Here is a 16052-nt window from a genome sequence, read left to right on the forward strand (position 1 = left end):
AGAAATTGATTCCATGAGGCAAGGACAATAAGAGCTCTTTACCATCTTAGAATTAGTGCCCAATTTAGCAATCAACATGTGCATAATGGGAGAAGGAACAGGCAGAACTCATCCCAACCCCTCTACACCCGGAGAAGACCACACAGGTAACTGAGAGGGGAGAACTCAGTTCCCATGGAGGACTGGCAGGTGGGATAGTGTGTCTGTTGGGGAAGGGGGGACTTAACTGATACTTAAATATATACAGTAGAGATCTGATATGAGTTAGACCACACATACAGAATAACTGAAGTTCAATTCCTCCAAAAAGTTTTCCCCCATCCTATATCTCCCTATCCCAAAAGAAATTAGGTGTTGAGGGGATTCAGAGGAGGCTGGCTGATTTTTAATCCAAGCTAAGCATGAGACCGTCCCTCCAACACGACAACAAAGGAGAAGAAACCCTGGGGAAAACTCACACAGAAGCGACAACAACAAAAATTCTGAGGGCCTATATTTAACAATGATTGGAATTCTGAGGCGAGCCATACAGGAACACTTTCAATGCATGGCGAAGGTCAATTGGGGCTTATTTTCTCCCCTCCACCCCTCTCTCCTCGACAATAAATAGATGAGCCACTTCCAAAGACCGGCCTTTTAGTCTCAGAGGCTGAGTTCACACATCCATGAACAGCGTGTGGCTGTGAGCAGAGAAATAAGACTTCACAGGAAGTGGGAACGGAGACGTTATAATCGGAGTCATTACCACACAGCCTCTCATGAGGCTCTCCAGTATCTACAGAGGAGAAGGACTTGATATGTATTACCTCTACAACCAACCAGAGGACAAATGCAGCTCTATAAGGTGTGCTGGTATGGGAAGTTATAGCCACATCTAGAGCTGTTGCGGTGACAGTATTACCGCCACACCAGCGGGCACGAGTCATGAATGCAGTCAAATTCAACATTACTGTTGTCATGGAGAGAGAGAGAGTCATTTCTTCAAAACAATCATCTTTATTTAATATTGATTAATTATTGCAATAATGACGCTGTCGACCCCACACTCGAGTGTTGGACCGAGAGCCTTTACAATAATGAAAAAACAGAGGTCTTATATAGTAGGCCTAAAAATGCTTAGTCATGGCTGATTCCACCCCTCCCATGCAGATCGGGGCATCATAAGCCACCTTGGGTTCATCTTGTTTTACCCCCAACACAGTTTAGTTTCCCAGATGCAAGGAAGATTAGAAAACAATGAGGGGTTTTGTTCTACTCCTCCAGGCTATCTCCATCTTGAGTCACATCTTGTCTATGGAATGCAGGCTGTAGGTTATCACCAAGCCATAAATAAATTGTCAGTTCAAGCCCCAGAGCCCCAAATTAGTCCCACAGACACAGATGAGAGGGTACTCATCAAAGCGAGTTGATGCATAAACAATACTATAACATGATCTTGTAATTTTTCAACCATACCATTTAATGATGTTAATTAGGGTTCTCCATACTTCTAAAGCTGCTGCTGGTCATTAATAGCCTACAAAACATGCTATCTCCCTGGTACTCAGCACTTGATTGTCCCTCTAATCACTCTGACATCAATCCAAATATATTTGAAAATCGAATCAAACACTTAATGAGAGCCCATGAGCTCATGTTGCGCAACATTTCTATAGGCTATGCAATTGCACAAGAAAACAGAGTGATGGCTGCTAAATAAAAAGACGAGGATCCCATCAGCTTTCTATAGGCTAGGCCTACTATATTTTTCTCAGGTTTCCTAATATTAAGCACATTGCTTATATTTACAACAAGAGTATAGCCAATGATAAGACAAAGTATTTTTTCAACTGCCCCTGTTTCGATACAAGTGTATGATAATGGTCTATTCTAAATCAAAACAGATGTCACACATATATTATTTCGTATATGTAAAGACCTGATTAAATCAAGAATAGTCTGATGGGTGACAATATTAGCCTATCACTTGTAGTGCTGGGCGATATGACGATATATATCATGTGACGATAGAAATGTTTCTATTGTTTCATTATGCTCTATTACACTCTTGATGGCAATATTTTATGTCAATTGGACGAATCTTTGCGTTTGTGTAGAAGAAAATTTGCAACACAAACAAACACGGAGGAGAGTGAACGTGACACAGAGCACGGAGACACAGAGCTCGTAATTAAAAGAGGGGCTACTTTGGTCGCATGGACTTGGTTTGGGTATGAAAAGTCTGACATGGACCAGAAAACCATCCTCTGCTAAATATGCAGCAGGCCGGTCCCTCCAACAGGTCCAAACACCACTAAACTTTTACCACCTACGCAAGAATCATGTGAAACAGTACAGAGAGTCTATGGAGACACAAAAAAGTACAGTCGAGTGCTCAAAACAAACCCTTGACTCAGATGTTGCAAGAGGCTTTTGCCGGCGGCACACTATATGGTAAAGAATCACGAAGATGGAAGGAGATAAGAGCTGCCATGACAACTAACATCTGCAAAGGCATGGCCCCAATATACACGTTCGAGAAAAGGGGTTTTCGTGTCTTGGTGCTAACACTCGACCCAAGGTACCAAATGCAAATTGATATGTGACACATTAATGCCAAAATAACATGGAGAACAGGCAAGCCCCCCCCCCCCCAAAAATAATAATATATATATATATACATATATATACAGTTGAAGTCGGAAGTTTACATACACCTTAGCCAAATACATTTAAACTCAGTTTTTCACAATTCCTGACATTTAATCATGTAAAAATTCCCTGTTTTAGGTCAGTTAGGATAGCCACTCCAATACCTTGACTTTGTTGTCCTTAATCCATTTTTCCACAACTTTGGAAGTATGCTTGGGGTCATTGTCCATTTGGAAGACTCATTTGCGACCAAGCTTTAACTTCCTGACTGATGTCTTGAGATGATGCTTCAATATATCCACATAATTTTCCATCCTCATGATGCCATTTATTTTGTGAAGCACACCAGTCCCTCCTGCAGCAAAGCACCCCCACAACCTGATGCTGCCACCCGCGTGCTTCACGGTTGGTATGGTGTTCTTCGGCTTGCAAGCATCTCCCTTTTCCCTCCAAACATAACGATGGTCATTATGGGCAAACGGTTCTATTTTTGTGTCATCAGACCATGATTTCAGTTTAGAAGGATTTCACAAGGATTTCAGTTTAGAATAAATTGCACTCTATACTAAGCATTTTATAAAGTACATCTAAAGGCACAGCATTCTACCCATCAAGTGCCTAGCATAAAGTACAGCATTCTACCATGTGCTTCCAATGATCACTGATAATACTCTTAATGCAAACTGAGTGAATTGCTCCACATGCATCATATACTGTGGTACATACAAAGCAAACAGATATAGTGCTGCCCGTTCTAGGCACAGTGCATCCATATTACTTGATATCCAATGTTGTGCTACTAGTGCTTTTACAACTACAGTTAAGCAACAGTAAATTAGATTATCGCAAACATATCAATTGTAAAATGGTGTGGATGAATATAAATAAAATCTGCAAGCTTGTGCAAATGTCCAGTGTAAGAGAGTGAAATGGAAAGAGAGAGGGAGAGTGATGGGGATGGATGGAGATGTAAAAGAGTTGAGGATCTATCTTCGTCCTCAGGATTATTTTGGACAGGCTGAGAACTCAATGTATTCTTCATTCTGAAACACACAAGGGGACAACGGTTAAGAGGTAAATTTTAAGCAAAGCAAAGTAAATTTCAATACAAAGAGCAGGTGTGATAACATCAAATGAAGTCTTTCTTTGCAATCTCTGCTACTAATCCACATAATTATCTCAGAGTAAACATCTCACCAGGCGGTCATCATACCAGACAACACAGCTTAGAGGCCATCACAGGAACAAATCACAAAAGCCAGGCAGACTACAACTGCAAAGGTTTGTGTCACTGTCTAATTGAACTCAACCTGACAGCCATTTTGAAAACACCTGTTCAAGCCAGGCTACAACGAGTGATACTCATGTAGGTCATACTCAGATGCAACACATCACCATACGATGAGAGGAGACACAAGTACGACCACCAAGCATAGGAGAATCCATAGAGCTAGCTGTGGCCATTCTAGACTTACCTCAGCATCATCTTTAAACAGAGGCTGGAAGTTAGCAAAAAAACATGTTATTGGAGCACATGGCAAAGTTGAAACTACGTGAATGAAACTACATCCCTATTCTGTAGCCTACATGGTTTTCTAGCCTATATGTCAAATCTAATTTATAGGCTACCTCTTGGATGCTTCATGCCACACCATTCATTCACAATCATGGATCGTAGTAATGTTTTAGTTGTAGTAAATATACTGCTAAACTTGGTCGAATCTATTAATATACAGGGATGAGATGAGACTCATTCTCATGATGAAAAGTAAAATGACTGAAGATGGATTACCTCATTACTTACATCTGACTGATGAGGAAAAACAGTGGTGACTAGGAGGTTTTTAATAAACAGGAAATTGTAACAAGTTGAAGATGGATAATACAGTGTGCTGAACTGGTTTAGGTTCGTCAGACAATATAAACTGACAAAGACCGGCACAGTAAAATATTATTCACTTTGTTTGATTTCAGTGAGCTCAGGTCAGAGAGCTAAGCTCTTAATTGAAGCAGAGATGAATGCTGTTGGAAGAGCACAGAGGAGAACAGTAATGCTAGATCATAGTCCATCTCTTACCTGGGTGTGGGACTGGCTGACCTGGTGTATGAAGTCAATCACAACTTCATTCCCCACAGCCTTAGCCTAAGAGAGAAAACCTAATGATCCATCTTACAAAACTAGTCTGGGTTACCTTCATCAAATCACATTTTATTGGTCACATGCAGTTGTAGCGAAATGCTTGTGTTTTTAGCTCCAACAGTGCAGTAATATCTAACAATTCACAACAATACACACATCTAAAAGTAAAAGAATGGAATGTCAGAGTGGCATAGACTAAAATACAGTCGAATAGAATACAGTATATACATATGAGATGAGTAAAGCAAAAATATGTAAACATCATTAGTGACTAGTTTTCCATGATTAAAGTGGCCAGTGATTTCAAGTCTATGTATATAGGGCAGCAGGCTCTAAGGTGCAGGGTTATGTAAACAGGGTGGAAGCTGCCTAGTAATGGCTATTTAACAGTCTGATGACCTTGAGATTGAAGCTGTTTTTCAGTCTCTCGGGCCCAGCTTTGATGCACCTTTACTGACCTCAACTTCTGGATGAACAGGCACTGGCTCGGGTGGTTGTTGTCCTTGATGATCGTTTTGGCCTGCCTGTGATATTGGCTGCTGTAGGTGTCCTGGAGGTCAGGTAGTTAACGGTAATGCTTTGGGCAGACCGCACCACCCTCTGGAGAGCCCTGCGGTTGCGGGCGGTGCAGTTGCAGTACCAGGTGGTGATATAGAGTCCAACAGGATGCTTTCAATTGTGCATCTGTAAAAGTTTGAGGGTTTTAGGTGCCAAGCCACATTTCTTTAGCCTCTTGAGTTTGAAGAGGCGCTGTTGTGCATTCTTCACCACACTGCCTGTGGGTGGACCATTTCAGATCGTCAGTGATGTGTATGCCAAGGAACTTGAAGATTTCCACCTGCTCCACTCTGATGTTTCCTAAAGTCCATGATCAGCTCCTTTGTTTTGTCAACATTGTGGGAGGTTATTTGGTTATTTTCCTGGGACCACACTCCCAGGGCACTCAACTCCTCCGTGTAGGCTGTCTCGTCATTGTTGGTAGTCAGGCCTACTACTGTTGTGTCGTCTGCAAACTTGATGATTGAGTTGGAGGCGTGTGTGGCCACCCAGTGATGGGTAAACAGGGAGTACGGGAGGGGGCTGAGCAAGCGCCCTTGTGGGGCCCCTGTGTTGTGGATCAGCGAAATGTTGGTGTTGTTTCCTACCTCCACCACCTGGATGCTGCCCGTCAGGAAGTCCAGGACCCAGTTGCACAGGGCGGGGTTCAGACCCAGGGCCCCAAGCTTAATGATGCACTTGGAGGGTACTACGGTGTTGAATGCTGACCTATAGTCAATGAACAGCATTCTTACATAGATAACCCTCTTGTCTAGATGGGACAGGGCAGGGTAATGGCGATTGCATCGTCTGTGGATCTATTGGGGCGGTAAGCAAATTGAAGTGGGTCTATGGTGTAAGGTAGAGGTGATACGATCCTGAACTAACCTCTCAAAGCAATTCATGATGACAAAAGTGAGTGCTATGGGGCGATAGTCAGTTAGTATACAATCCATTACTTTTCATGTTACATAACTAGTCTGTGTTCCCTATACTATCCATGTTACATAACTAGTCTGTGTTGCCTTTACGATCCATGTTTGTAAGTTGGAGAGAGGCTCCCGGTCCCAAACACTCACCACCTCCATCGGCGTCTGCCCGTCGTAGCCTGGCGTGTCCAGGTCTCCCCCGGCCAGGTGCCACATCTCCAGGCCCTTGATGTCAGCACTGGCTGCCAGACTGCGACACAGTACCAGATAATTCAATGGGAGGATTGATTTTCAAGAGGTTTCATGATAAAGGGACTAAACAAGCAATCAGATATCATAGTATAATCTTAGAATAAACACACTACTTGATTCTGAATAGGACTGAGTGTGCTTGTTTGCTTCCAAAGACAAAGGCCTTGCTCCAGTAACAGACAAAATATTAACTTTAAAAAAAGAGAGATATTAGTTAAACGGAGCAATTCAGGGTTCTGTGGTGGTGGTGATGTTTGGATGCTGCAGCGGTCTGAAGCTATGTGGTCAGGGAGCATTCCAAGTGTTTATGGCAAGACAACTAGGACAACTGGTCATACCTGCACAAACTATGTAGGATCAGTCTTTGGGCAATGCATGTGTGAGAAAGTGCTGTGTGTTTCTCACCTGCACAGCTCTGAGCCGGCATCCTCCAACTCATCCCTGGAGAAATGAGCTCCAGTCTTTCTCAGCAGCTTCACCACCTCTTTGTGTCTGAATGGACAGACAGACGGACAGACACACATGCATAGATATGACCGACCCTTTTCAAATATAGATGCTATACACAGTGTACAAGAATCAAGGAAAAGATGAAAGGTAGAAAAAAAATCAACATCACACAGTGTGAGTCAGAGTCAACTGAAACCATAAGGTGGAACAGTACTGATCCATTGTTTGAGGTCTGATTTATTAGAACTGCAACGTGCATTAGTCATATTTGTATCTGCTGACAGTGACCGGTTATGGCACTGTGACTGGGTGCTAAACGAGTAGGGACAAGTTCCAGTTAACCACCCATACATGGAGTTTTAACAGCACATCTTATTTTATAATTTTGTTGGGGGAGGGCTTGCCTGTTTTGCATGTTATTTTGGCACTATATAGTATATATACTATATGTGTCACATACATTTGCAAACAATGTAATACAATTTTTAAAAATATATATATTAGGTGTCGACCTATGATTTTTCAATGCCGATACTGATTATTGGAGGACCAAAAAAAGCCGATACTGATTAATAAGGCCAATTTTTATATATATTTGTAATAATGACAATTACAACACTGAATGAACACTTATTTTAACTTAATATAATACATCAATAAAATTAACTTAGTCTCAAATAAATAATGAAACATGTTCAATTTGGTTTAAATAATGCAAAAACAGAGAAGAAAGTAAAAGTGCAATATGTGCCATGTAAAAAAGCTAATGTTTAAGTTCCTTGCTCAGTACATATGAAAGCTGGTGGTTCCTTTTAACATGGGTCTTCAATATTCCCAGGTAAGAAGTTTTAGGTTGTAGTTATTATAGGACTATCTCTCTCTACACCATTTGTATTTCACATACCTTTGACTATTGGATGTTCTAATACGTACTTTAGTATTGCCAGCCTAATCTCGGGAGTTGATAGGCTTGAAGTCATTAACAGGACAATGCTTGAAGCACAGTGAAGAGCTGCTGGCAAATGCAAGAAAGTGCTGTTTGAATGAATGCTTACGAGCCTGCTGCTGCCTACAACCGCTCAGTCAGACTGCTCTATCAAATCATAGACTTAATTATAATATAATAACACACAGAAATACGAGCCTTAGGTCATTAATATGGTCAATTGGGGCGGCAGGGTAGCCTAGTGGTTAGAGCGTTGGACTAGTAACCAGAAGGTTGCAAGTTTAAACCCCCGAGCTGACAAGGTACAAATCTGTCGTTCTGCCCCTGAACAGGCAGTTAGTTAACCCACTGTTCCTAGGCCGTCATTGAAAATAAGAATTTGTTCTTAACTGACTTGCATAGTTAAATATAGGTAAAAAAAATATGGGAAACTATCATTTTGAAAACAAAACGTTTATTCTTTCAGTTTTATCCAACGGGTAGCATCCCTAAGTCTAAATATTGCTGTTACATTGCACAACCAATGTTATGTCATAATTATGTACAATTCTGGGAAATTAATTACGGTCTTTGTTAGGAAGAAATGGTCTTCACACAGTTCACAACGAGCCAGGCGGCCCAAACTGCTGCATATACCCGAACTCTGCTTGCACATAACGCAAGAAAAGTGACACAATTTCCCTCGTTAAAAGAAATTCATGTTAGCAGGCAATATTAACGAAATACGCAGGTTTAAAAATATATACTTGTGTATTGATTTTAAGAAAGGCATTGATGTTTATGGTTAGGTACACATTGGTGCAACGACAGTGCTTTTTTCACGATGCGCTTGTTAAATCACCCGTTTGGCGAAGTAGGCTGTGATTCAATAATAAATTAACAGGCACAGCATCGATTATACGCAACTCAGGACAAGCTTGATAAACTAGTAATATCATCAACCATGTGTAGTTAACTAGTGATTATGTTAAGATTGATAGTTTTTTACAAGATAAGTTTAATGCTAGCTAGCACCTTACCTTGGCTCCTTGCTGCACTCACATAACAGATAGTCAGCCTGCCATGCAGTCTCCTCGTGGAGTGCAATATAATCAGCCATAATCGGTGTCCAAAAATTCAGATTACCGATTGTTATGAAAACTTGAAATCGGTCCCAATTAATCGGCCATTCCGATTAAATCGGTCGACTTCATTTATATATATCATTTTTTATTTATTAATTAAGCCGCATACAAACAGTCACTTTTGTTTTCTTTAGTAAAGCCGCTCCAAAATGCTGGTGTTTCAGCCTAGCTCAGTGCTTTGTGGTGGTGGGGAAAGCCAGTAGAAAATACGGAGAGTTGCGCCATGATTGGCTCAGTATTCTGTCACTCATGGGGACACTGCATCACTGACAAGTCTAAGGGTAGACCTAGAAAATTCTATCCCCTTGGGTGCTACCATAGAGTTACATTAGAAGTGCCCATCCAAGAAGGCTCAAGGTCATTGGCCACAGATAAAATAAAATCAAATCACATTAAATGTACAGTAGCTTTGATTGGACTGATCATATCAACATCTTACTTTCAAAATCTTAGCTAGCAGTCATCATTATGAATCAAGTCGACAATCTACTGGCAAATCCTTTTTAATCCTTATGAGTAGAAATAATAGATAAAGCTCATTGGCCATTGGACATACATTACACAACAAGTTGGAAATCGCAAATTCAACCATGAGTGGTTTGGAAGGAATCAGTGGCTAATGGCAAGCATTGCAAAGCAATCACTATCCTGCTATTCAGTGGAGTGTCTGTGCTGTCCCAAATCTGGGATTAATGGGCTCTTTTCCAAGTTTAAAATTATGAACATTCAACATTGGCCAGGCTGTCAATGAAGCATAATTTGTGCCGCACTCAAAACAGCTTAAGTCAGAACTGCGAAAACTTTACTTTAGTGAGTTCAAGACAACTGGTTAGTCGGGAATAAACAATCTTAGTAGCCCATGTACTACTAACATGGTCTATTTTCACCTCATCATTTTGTCTACTGTTCTGACTTGGTGGTGCACATGTAGCCTATAACCTGTGTGAGAAATGTAATCATTGAATATTGTAAGAGCTTTCATTGTCTGCTTACATGCCCTACGGTTCTGACTTGGTGTACAGGGAGAACACTGTAAGAACGGCCCATGTTCTGAATTCTGTCGCTGTACATTTCAAAAGTGCTGAACAAATAGTTATTGACCTTGTCCGTCCTAGCTCGCTCATTAATGTCTTAATCGAAATTACGGATTGCCTCTTATCCTTGTCGTCCCCTTATGCCATAGTTTGTACATCTCAATTGTCAGCAGAAATCACATTTGTTTAAGCAAGTCGCCATATCAGCAATGTTTTTTTAAAGTCAGTAAATGAGGCTGAATTATCTGTTTGGCTACCAGAAAAGGCTCCACTGATAGCCAGGTGTAGTAGTGGTAAGGTGTTGGGACTGCTGTTAGGACTAGCTTTATGTAGGCCCTAACAGTTGTTGGGCACCGGTTGTCACCATTATAGTGCAAATAATATAATGTTGTGTAGTGGCTTTGCTGGCATTAATCCACTTGTTGTTTTTTGCCCCACGTCGGGTACTCAGGCAGCAAAATAAATGGGGTATTAAACTCAGGGCTGATAAGTGTAACCTATTCAAGAATGAGGTCCGTTATTTAGGAAAAATAATTTCTGCTGAGGATTACAGAATGGATGTTAAAGAAATTGTAGCAGTGCAATAACTGATAAACAGGCCACCAACAAATGTGAGAGAGCTTAGGAAACTACTGGGGTTTCTAGGGTACTAAAGGCGTTATGTACAGAACTTCGCACAACATGCTAAATGTCTCTATGACTTACTAGCAGTGAAGTCGGAGACCCCAGCATCCGGGAAGAGAAGGACCAAGGTAGCTATGCAGTCGGGACAGGTTCTGCCCCACCAGAAAGTTATATGGGAGTATACTCACCAGAGAGCATTTGAACACTTGGTGAGTATGTTGACTAATCCACCCAGGTTTCAAGGAGCCTTTTATCCTGCATGCTGATGCCTCCGAAGAGGGATTGGGAGGGGTGTTATACCAACGACAAAGTGGAAAACTGAGAGCCATTGTATATGGCTCCCGCACCCTGACTCGAGCAGAGAGAAACCATCACCTTCACTCTGGCAAACTGGAATTCTTTGCCCCTAAATGGGCAGTGACTGAGCGGTTCCGAGATGACCTATTTTATGCTCCCTTTGACAGTGTACAGTGATAATAACCCCTTGACATATGTACTAACTACAGCAAGACTAAATGCCACCGGTAATCGCTGGGTGGCGGAGCTGTCTGACTGTAATCTCACACTGAAGTATCATCCTGGAAAGGTAAACACTGACACAGACTTTCTGTCACTCTCTCCTTTGCATGCTGAACATTTACATGGAAGAATGCACAGAGAAACACTCACTTGAGATGGTAAAAGCAACACTCAATAATGTTCAGACACAACAGAATGACTGTTTAACTTGGATATCCATGGACACACTAAGGCCATCAGTGCAAGATGAGCTGTCATGGTGGGGGGGGAACAGTTACAGAGCGACTGTTTCCACACGATCTCATGCAGGCTCAGTTGAAGGATGCAGCTGTATGGAGAATCTTGGAACTGAAAAGTCAAAGAACTAAGCCTTAACCAACAGAATGTCAACAAGAGTGCAACTAAGTCAAACAGTTACTGCAAGAGTGGAACAGGCTCCATGTCTCACCAGATGGATCATTACAAAGGAAAACAGCAAAAAGGACACAAGATGTGGTACCAAGTCAGTATAGAACACTGATTTACAAGTACTTACACACTGAAATGGCCCAACTAGGAACAGAAAGAGTGTTGAACTTTTAGCACGAGAACGCTTTTATTGGCCACGCATGCAGCATGACATTGAACAATTTATCACCAATGTGTGTAAGTGTATCAAACAAAAGAAACCCAGTGTAATAACTAGGCCTCCAATGCAACATGTACGAGCTACAGCTCCTTTCCAGATGATTTCAATTGACTATGTGCATTTGGAGAAAAGCAGAGGGGGCTACGAGTACATTTGAGTTATTTTAGATAACATTACAAAATGTGCACAAGCCTACCCCACCAGAAATAAGTCAGGGAAAACTGCAGCAAAAAGACTTTGCTGATTTTTTTCCCCAAGGTTTGGCTTTGTGTCAAAAATCCATCATGATCAGGGAAAAGAGTTTGAAAATCAGTTATTCAGAGCCTTGCAGAACTGCACAAGAATAGTCAATTCCAGAACCTCTCCATATCATCCACAGGGGAATCCGGTGAGAGATTTAACTGTATACTGTTGTCAATGTTGCGCACACTAGATGAAGAGAAAAAGGCCAACTGGGGTGATATAATTGTACCACCAGTGATGCTACTGGGTTCTCACTGTATTTCCTGCTCTTTGGAAAGGCTCCACTGCTACCTGTTGACCTTGTCTTTGGGTTACAGATAAAGGAACAGGAGAAATCATACCAGGATTATGCTAAGAAGTGGCAGTAACAGATGGGGAAAGCCTATGACATCGCCATTAGAAACATGGAGAAATCAACAGCAAAGGGAAAAGCCTACTACGATCGGAAGAAAAGTTTGGTTCTGGTCTCAGGGTATCGTGTACTTGTGAGTAACATGTCAGAACGTGGGGGGACGGGAAAGATAAGATCATACTGGGAGGACCAAATACATGTGGTGGTAACCAGGAAAGGTGATGACAGCCCTGTCTATGAGGTCAAACCCAAGAGGGATACAGGCAGGGCCCAGGCTCTGCATCGCAATGTGCTCATGTCACGTAATTGTTTACCATTTGAGGAACCTGTTGAAACACCCAGTAGAGGTCTGTGGAGAAGGGAACCACCCCAGAAAAAGCAGCAAAATGGGGAGAGCGCTGAGTCTGAGAGCTCAGATGAGGATTCTTATCCAGTTTTCATCAACAGGCCACATAGGGATGAAGAGAGCAGACAGAGTAGCACACATCTAGTATCAGATAATAGTGAGGAACAGGGTCAGACTGAAAGAAACGTCACTGTGAAGGAGTTCCAGCCAGTCCTCAGGGAGAGCCCAGAGAGGACGGGGGTAAATATGGAAACAGCTGAAGGCTCAGAGACTCAATCATCTCATGATGAAGTGGACACTGATTCATTGGGGTCACCCATGACCTTGCCCCACCGGGAAAATATTTCGTTTTTGCAGGGGGTGTTGTAAGGGGCTTAATACAGTTGTATTCCAGCCACTAGGGGGTAGTCTGGTGAAGCCCATGGGAAATAAATAAATATAGTTTAAGTGAATTGGGAAGAGGAAGAAGAAACAAAAAGTGCTGTAAACTGCTGTTACATGTGCTGACATGATTAAAAGTGAAGTAAACTCTACCTTTCACGTTGTAGTTTATATTATAAGCTCATAGAAAGGGTAACAATATCATTACTGTGTGATGCACACCCTCCTCCCTGGGCAGATAGAAGCTGTCAGTTAGAATGGGCTACTGGGGGGCTTGAATCATAAGGGATGGGTGAACATCAACTGAAGAGGCAAAGCTTTTAAGGACATATCATACTCCATTTCCACCAACACCCATCCCTCTATCCCTCAATGCACCTCAGCCACCCCCCCAAAATGTAAAGCTCTCATCTTTGCCCACATGTTAACTCAACCCTACCTGAAGCGCACAGCATTGCGCAGGGGTGTGTCCCCATAGCGATCTTTGGCGTAGACAGTGGCGCCCTGGCTCAGTAGATACTGCACCACATTGAGGTGGCCCTCACAGGAGGCGATGTGCAGAGGGGTACGTCCATCATAGTCCCCCAGACTTAGGTTACTGCCCTGATGACAAGAAACACATCTCATACTGTATAGTTAAATAAAGGTTAAATAATAAATCAATATTATGGTGCCATGATCATACTGTGTATTTTAAAACCATGTATTGAGGTATCAAACCCATGTAGTGCTACACATTGACCTGTTGCACACCTTACTGTCACCGTTCAGACTCATCTCGAATTGATACTGGGTGGCTCGAGCCCTGAATGCTGATTGGCTGACAGCTGTGGTATATCAGACCTTATACAACGTGTATGACAAAATATGTAATTTTACTGCTCTAATTAAGTTGATAACCAGTTTATAATAGCAATAAGGCACCTGGGTTGATTTGTGATACAGTGGGGCAAAAAATGATTTAGTCAGCCACCAATTGTGCAAGTTCTCCCACTTAAAAAGATGAGAGGCCTGTAATTTTCATCATAGGTACACTTCAACTATGACAGACAAAATTAGAAAAAAAAATCCAGAAAATCCCATTGTAGGATTTTTAATTTATTTATTTGCAAATTGGGTGGTGTAGGTGTCCTGGAGGGCAGGTAGTTTGCCCCCAGTGATGCGTTTTTGCAGACCTCACTACCCTCTGGAGAGCCTTACGGTTGTGGGCGGAGCAGTTGCTGTACCAGGCGGTAATACAGCCCGACAGGATGCTCTCGATTGTGCATCTGTAAAAGTTTGTGAGTGCTTTTGGTGACAAGCCAAATTTCTTCAGCCTCCTGAGGTTGAAGAGGCGCTGCTGCGCCTTATTCCCCATGCTGTCTGTGTGGGTGGACCAATTCAGTTTGTCCGTGATGTGTACGCCGAGGAACTTAAAACGTTCCACCTTCTCCACTACTGTCCCGTTGATGTGGATAGGGGGGTGCTCCCTCTGCTGTTTCTTGAAGTCCACGATCATCTCCTTTGTTTTGTTGACGTTGAGTGTGAGGTTATTTTCCTGACACCACACTCTGAGGGCCCTCACATCCTCCCTGTAGGCCGTCTCGTCGTGGTTGGTAATCAAGCCTACCACTGTAGTGACGTCCGCAAACTTGATGATTGAGTTGGAGGCGTGCGTGGCAGCCACGCAGTCGTGGGCAACAGGGAGTACAGGAGAGGGCTCAGAACGCAACCTTGTGGGGCCCCAGTGTTGAGGATCAGCGGGGTGGAGATGTTGTTACCTACCCTCACCACCCGGGGGTCGGCCCGTCAGGAAGTCCAGTACCCAGTTGCTCAGGGCGGGGTCGAGACCCAGGGCCTCGTGTTTGGAGGGTACTATGGTGTTAAATGTTGAGCTGTCGTCGATGAACAGCATTCTAGTGGGTCTAGGGTGTCAGGTAGGCTGGAGGTGATATGGTCCTTGACTAGTCTCTCAAAGCACTTCATGATGACGGAAGTGAGTGCTACGGGGCAGTAGTCGTTTAGCTCAGTTACCTTCGCTTTCTTGGGGACAGGAACAATGGTGGCCCTCTTGAAGCATGTGGGGACAGCAGACTTGGATAAGGATTGATTGAATATGTCCGTAAACACACCAGCCAGCTGGTCTGCGCATGCTCTGAGGACGCGGCTGGGGATGCCGTCTGGGCCTACAGCCTTGCAAGGCATAACACGTTTAAACATTTTACTCATGTCGGCTGCAGGGAAGGAGAGTCCGCAGGTTTTGGTAGCGGGACGTGTCAGTGGCACTGTATTGTCCTCAAAGCGAGCAAAGGAGTTATTTAGTCTGTCTGGGAGCAAGACATCCTGGTCTGCGACGGGGCTGGTTTTCTTTTTGTAATCCGTGATTGACTGTAGACCCTGCCACATACCTTGTGTCTGAGCCGTTGAATTGCGACTCTACTTAGCCGTGGTATATTGGCAATATACCACACCCCCTCGGGCCTTATTTCTTAAAAAAATCACCTATAAAATAAAATAGGTTCAACCAACTGTAGCGTGGGACTGAGGGAGTAATACAAGCACACACATGTTTCTCTTTCACCCTGTACACTGATGATGTTATGGGTCAATTTGACCCAATACACTAAATACAGTAAGTACAAAAATACATGATTTTAACCTCCAAACATAAATTTTCAGTAGTTGAGGATGTCCTCTTTACTATTCTGTATTTGCTATGTTTATATACCAAACTATTCAAAATGTAGAGCCAAATGTGTAATACTTATACCAAAGTCATAAATCAAATTACATTTTAAGCTAATTTTTAGCCAAACTTCAGATCACTATCCTTACAAGTTAATTAACCCTACCTAGAGGACTAGATAAGAGGTCATTGTGAAAAAATGAAGTTAAATAGTATTTCAGTGTTAAACTCACTATGGGGTCAAATTGACC

The 16052-nt window shown here is 42.5% G+C and overlaps 1 protein-coding gene across 4 annotated transcripts in view; it reads right to left on the bottom strand.

Moving 5' to 3' along the window:
- Nucleotides 1-951: 951 nt before the first annotated feature.
- The window catches only part of LOC135508181 (60 kDa lysophospholipase-like), a 50263-nt gene continuing 35162 nt past the window's right edge, over nucleotides 952-16052 (bottom strand). The window contains exons 12-17 of one of the 4 annotated variants that reach the window (XM_064928203.1): nucleotides 13576-13739; nucleotides 6895-6981; nucleotides 6388-6487; nucleotides 4709-4774; nucleotides 4107-4130; nucleotides 952-3674 (exon numbers count right to left, since the gene is read on the bottom strand). In XM_064928203.1, coding sequence (XP_064784275.1) covers nucleotides 3636-3674; nucleotides 4107-4130; nucleotides 4709-4774; nucleotides 6388-6487; nucleotides 6895-6981; nucleotides 13576-13739 — 480 coding nt within the window. In that variant the 3' untranslated portion in view covers nucleotides 952-3635. The other 3 variants (XR_010450769.1, XM_064928204.1, XM_064928205.1) reach the window with 3 other exon arrangements.

Source organism: Oncorhynchus masou, chromosome 21 (assembly GCF_036934945.1).
Source record: "Oncorhynchus masou masou isolate Uvic2021 chromosome 21, UVic_Omas_1.1, whole genome shotgun sequence".
NCBI lineage: Eukaryota > Metazoa > Chordata > Actinopteri > Salmoniformes > Salmonidae > Oncorhynchus > Oncorhynchus masou.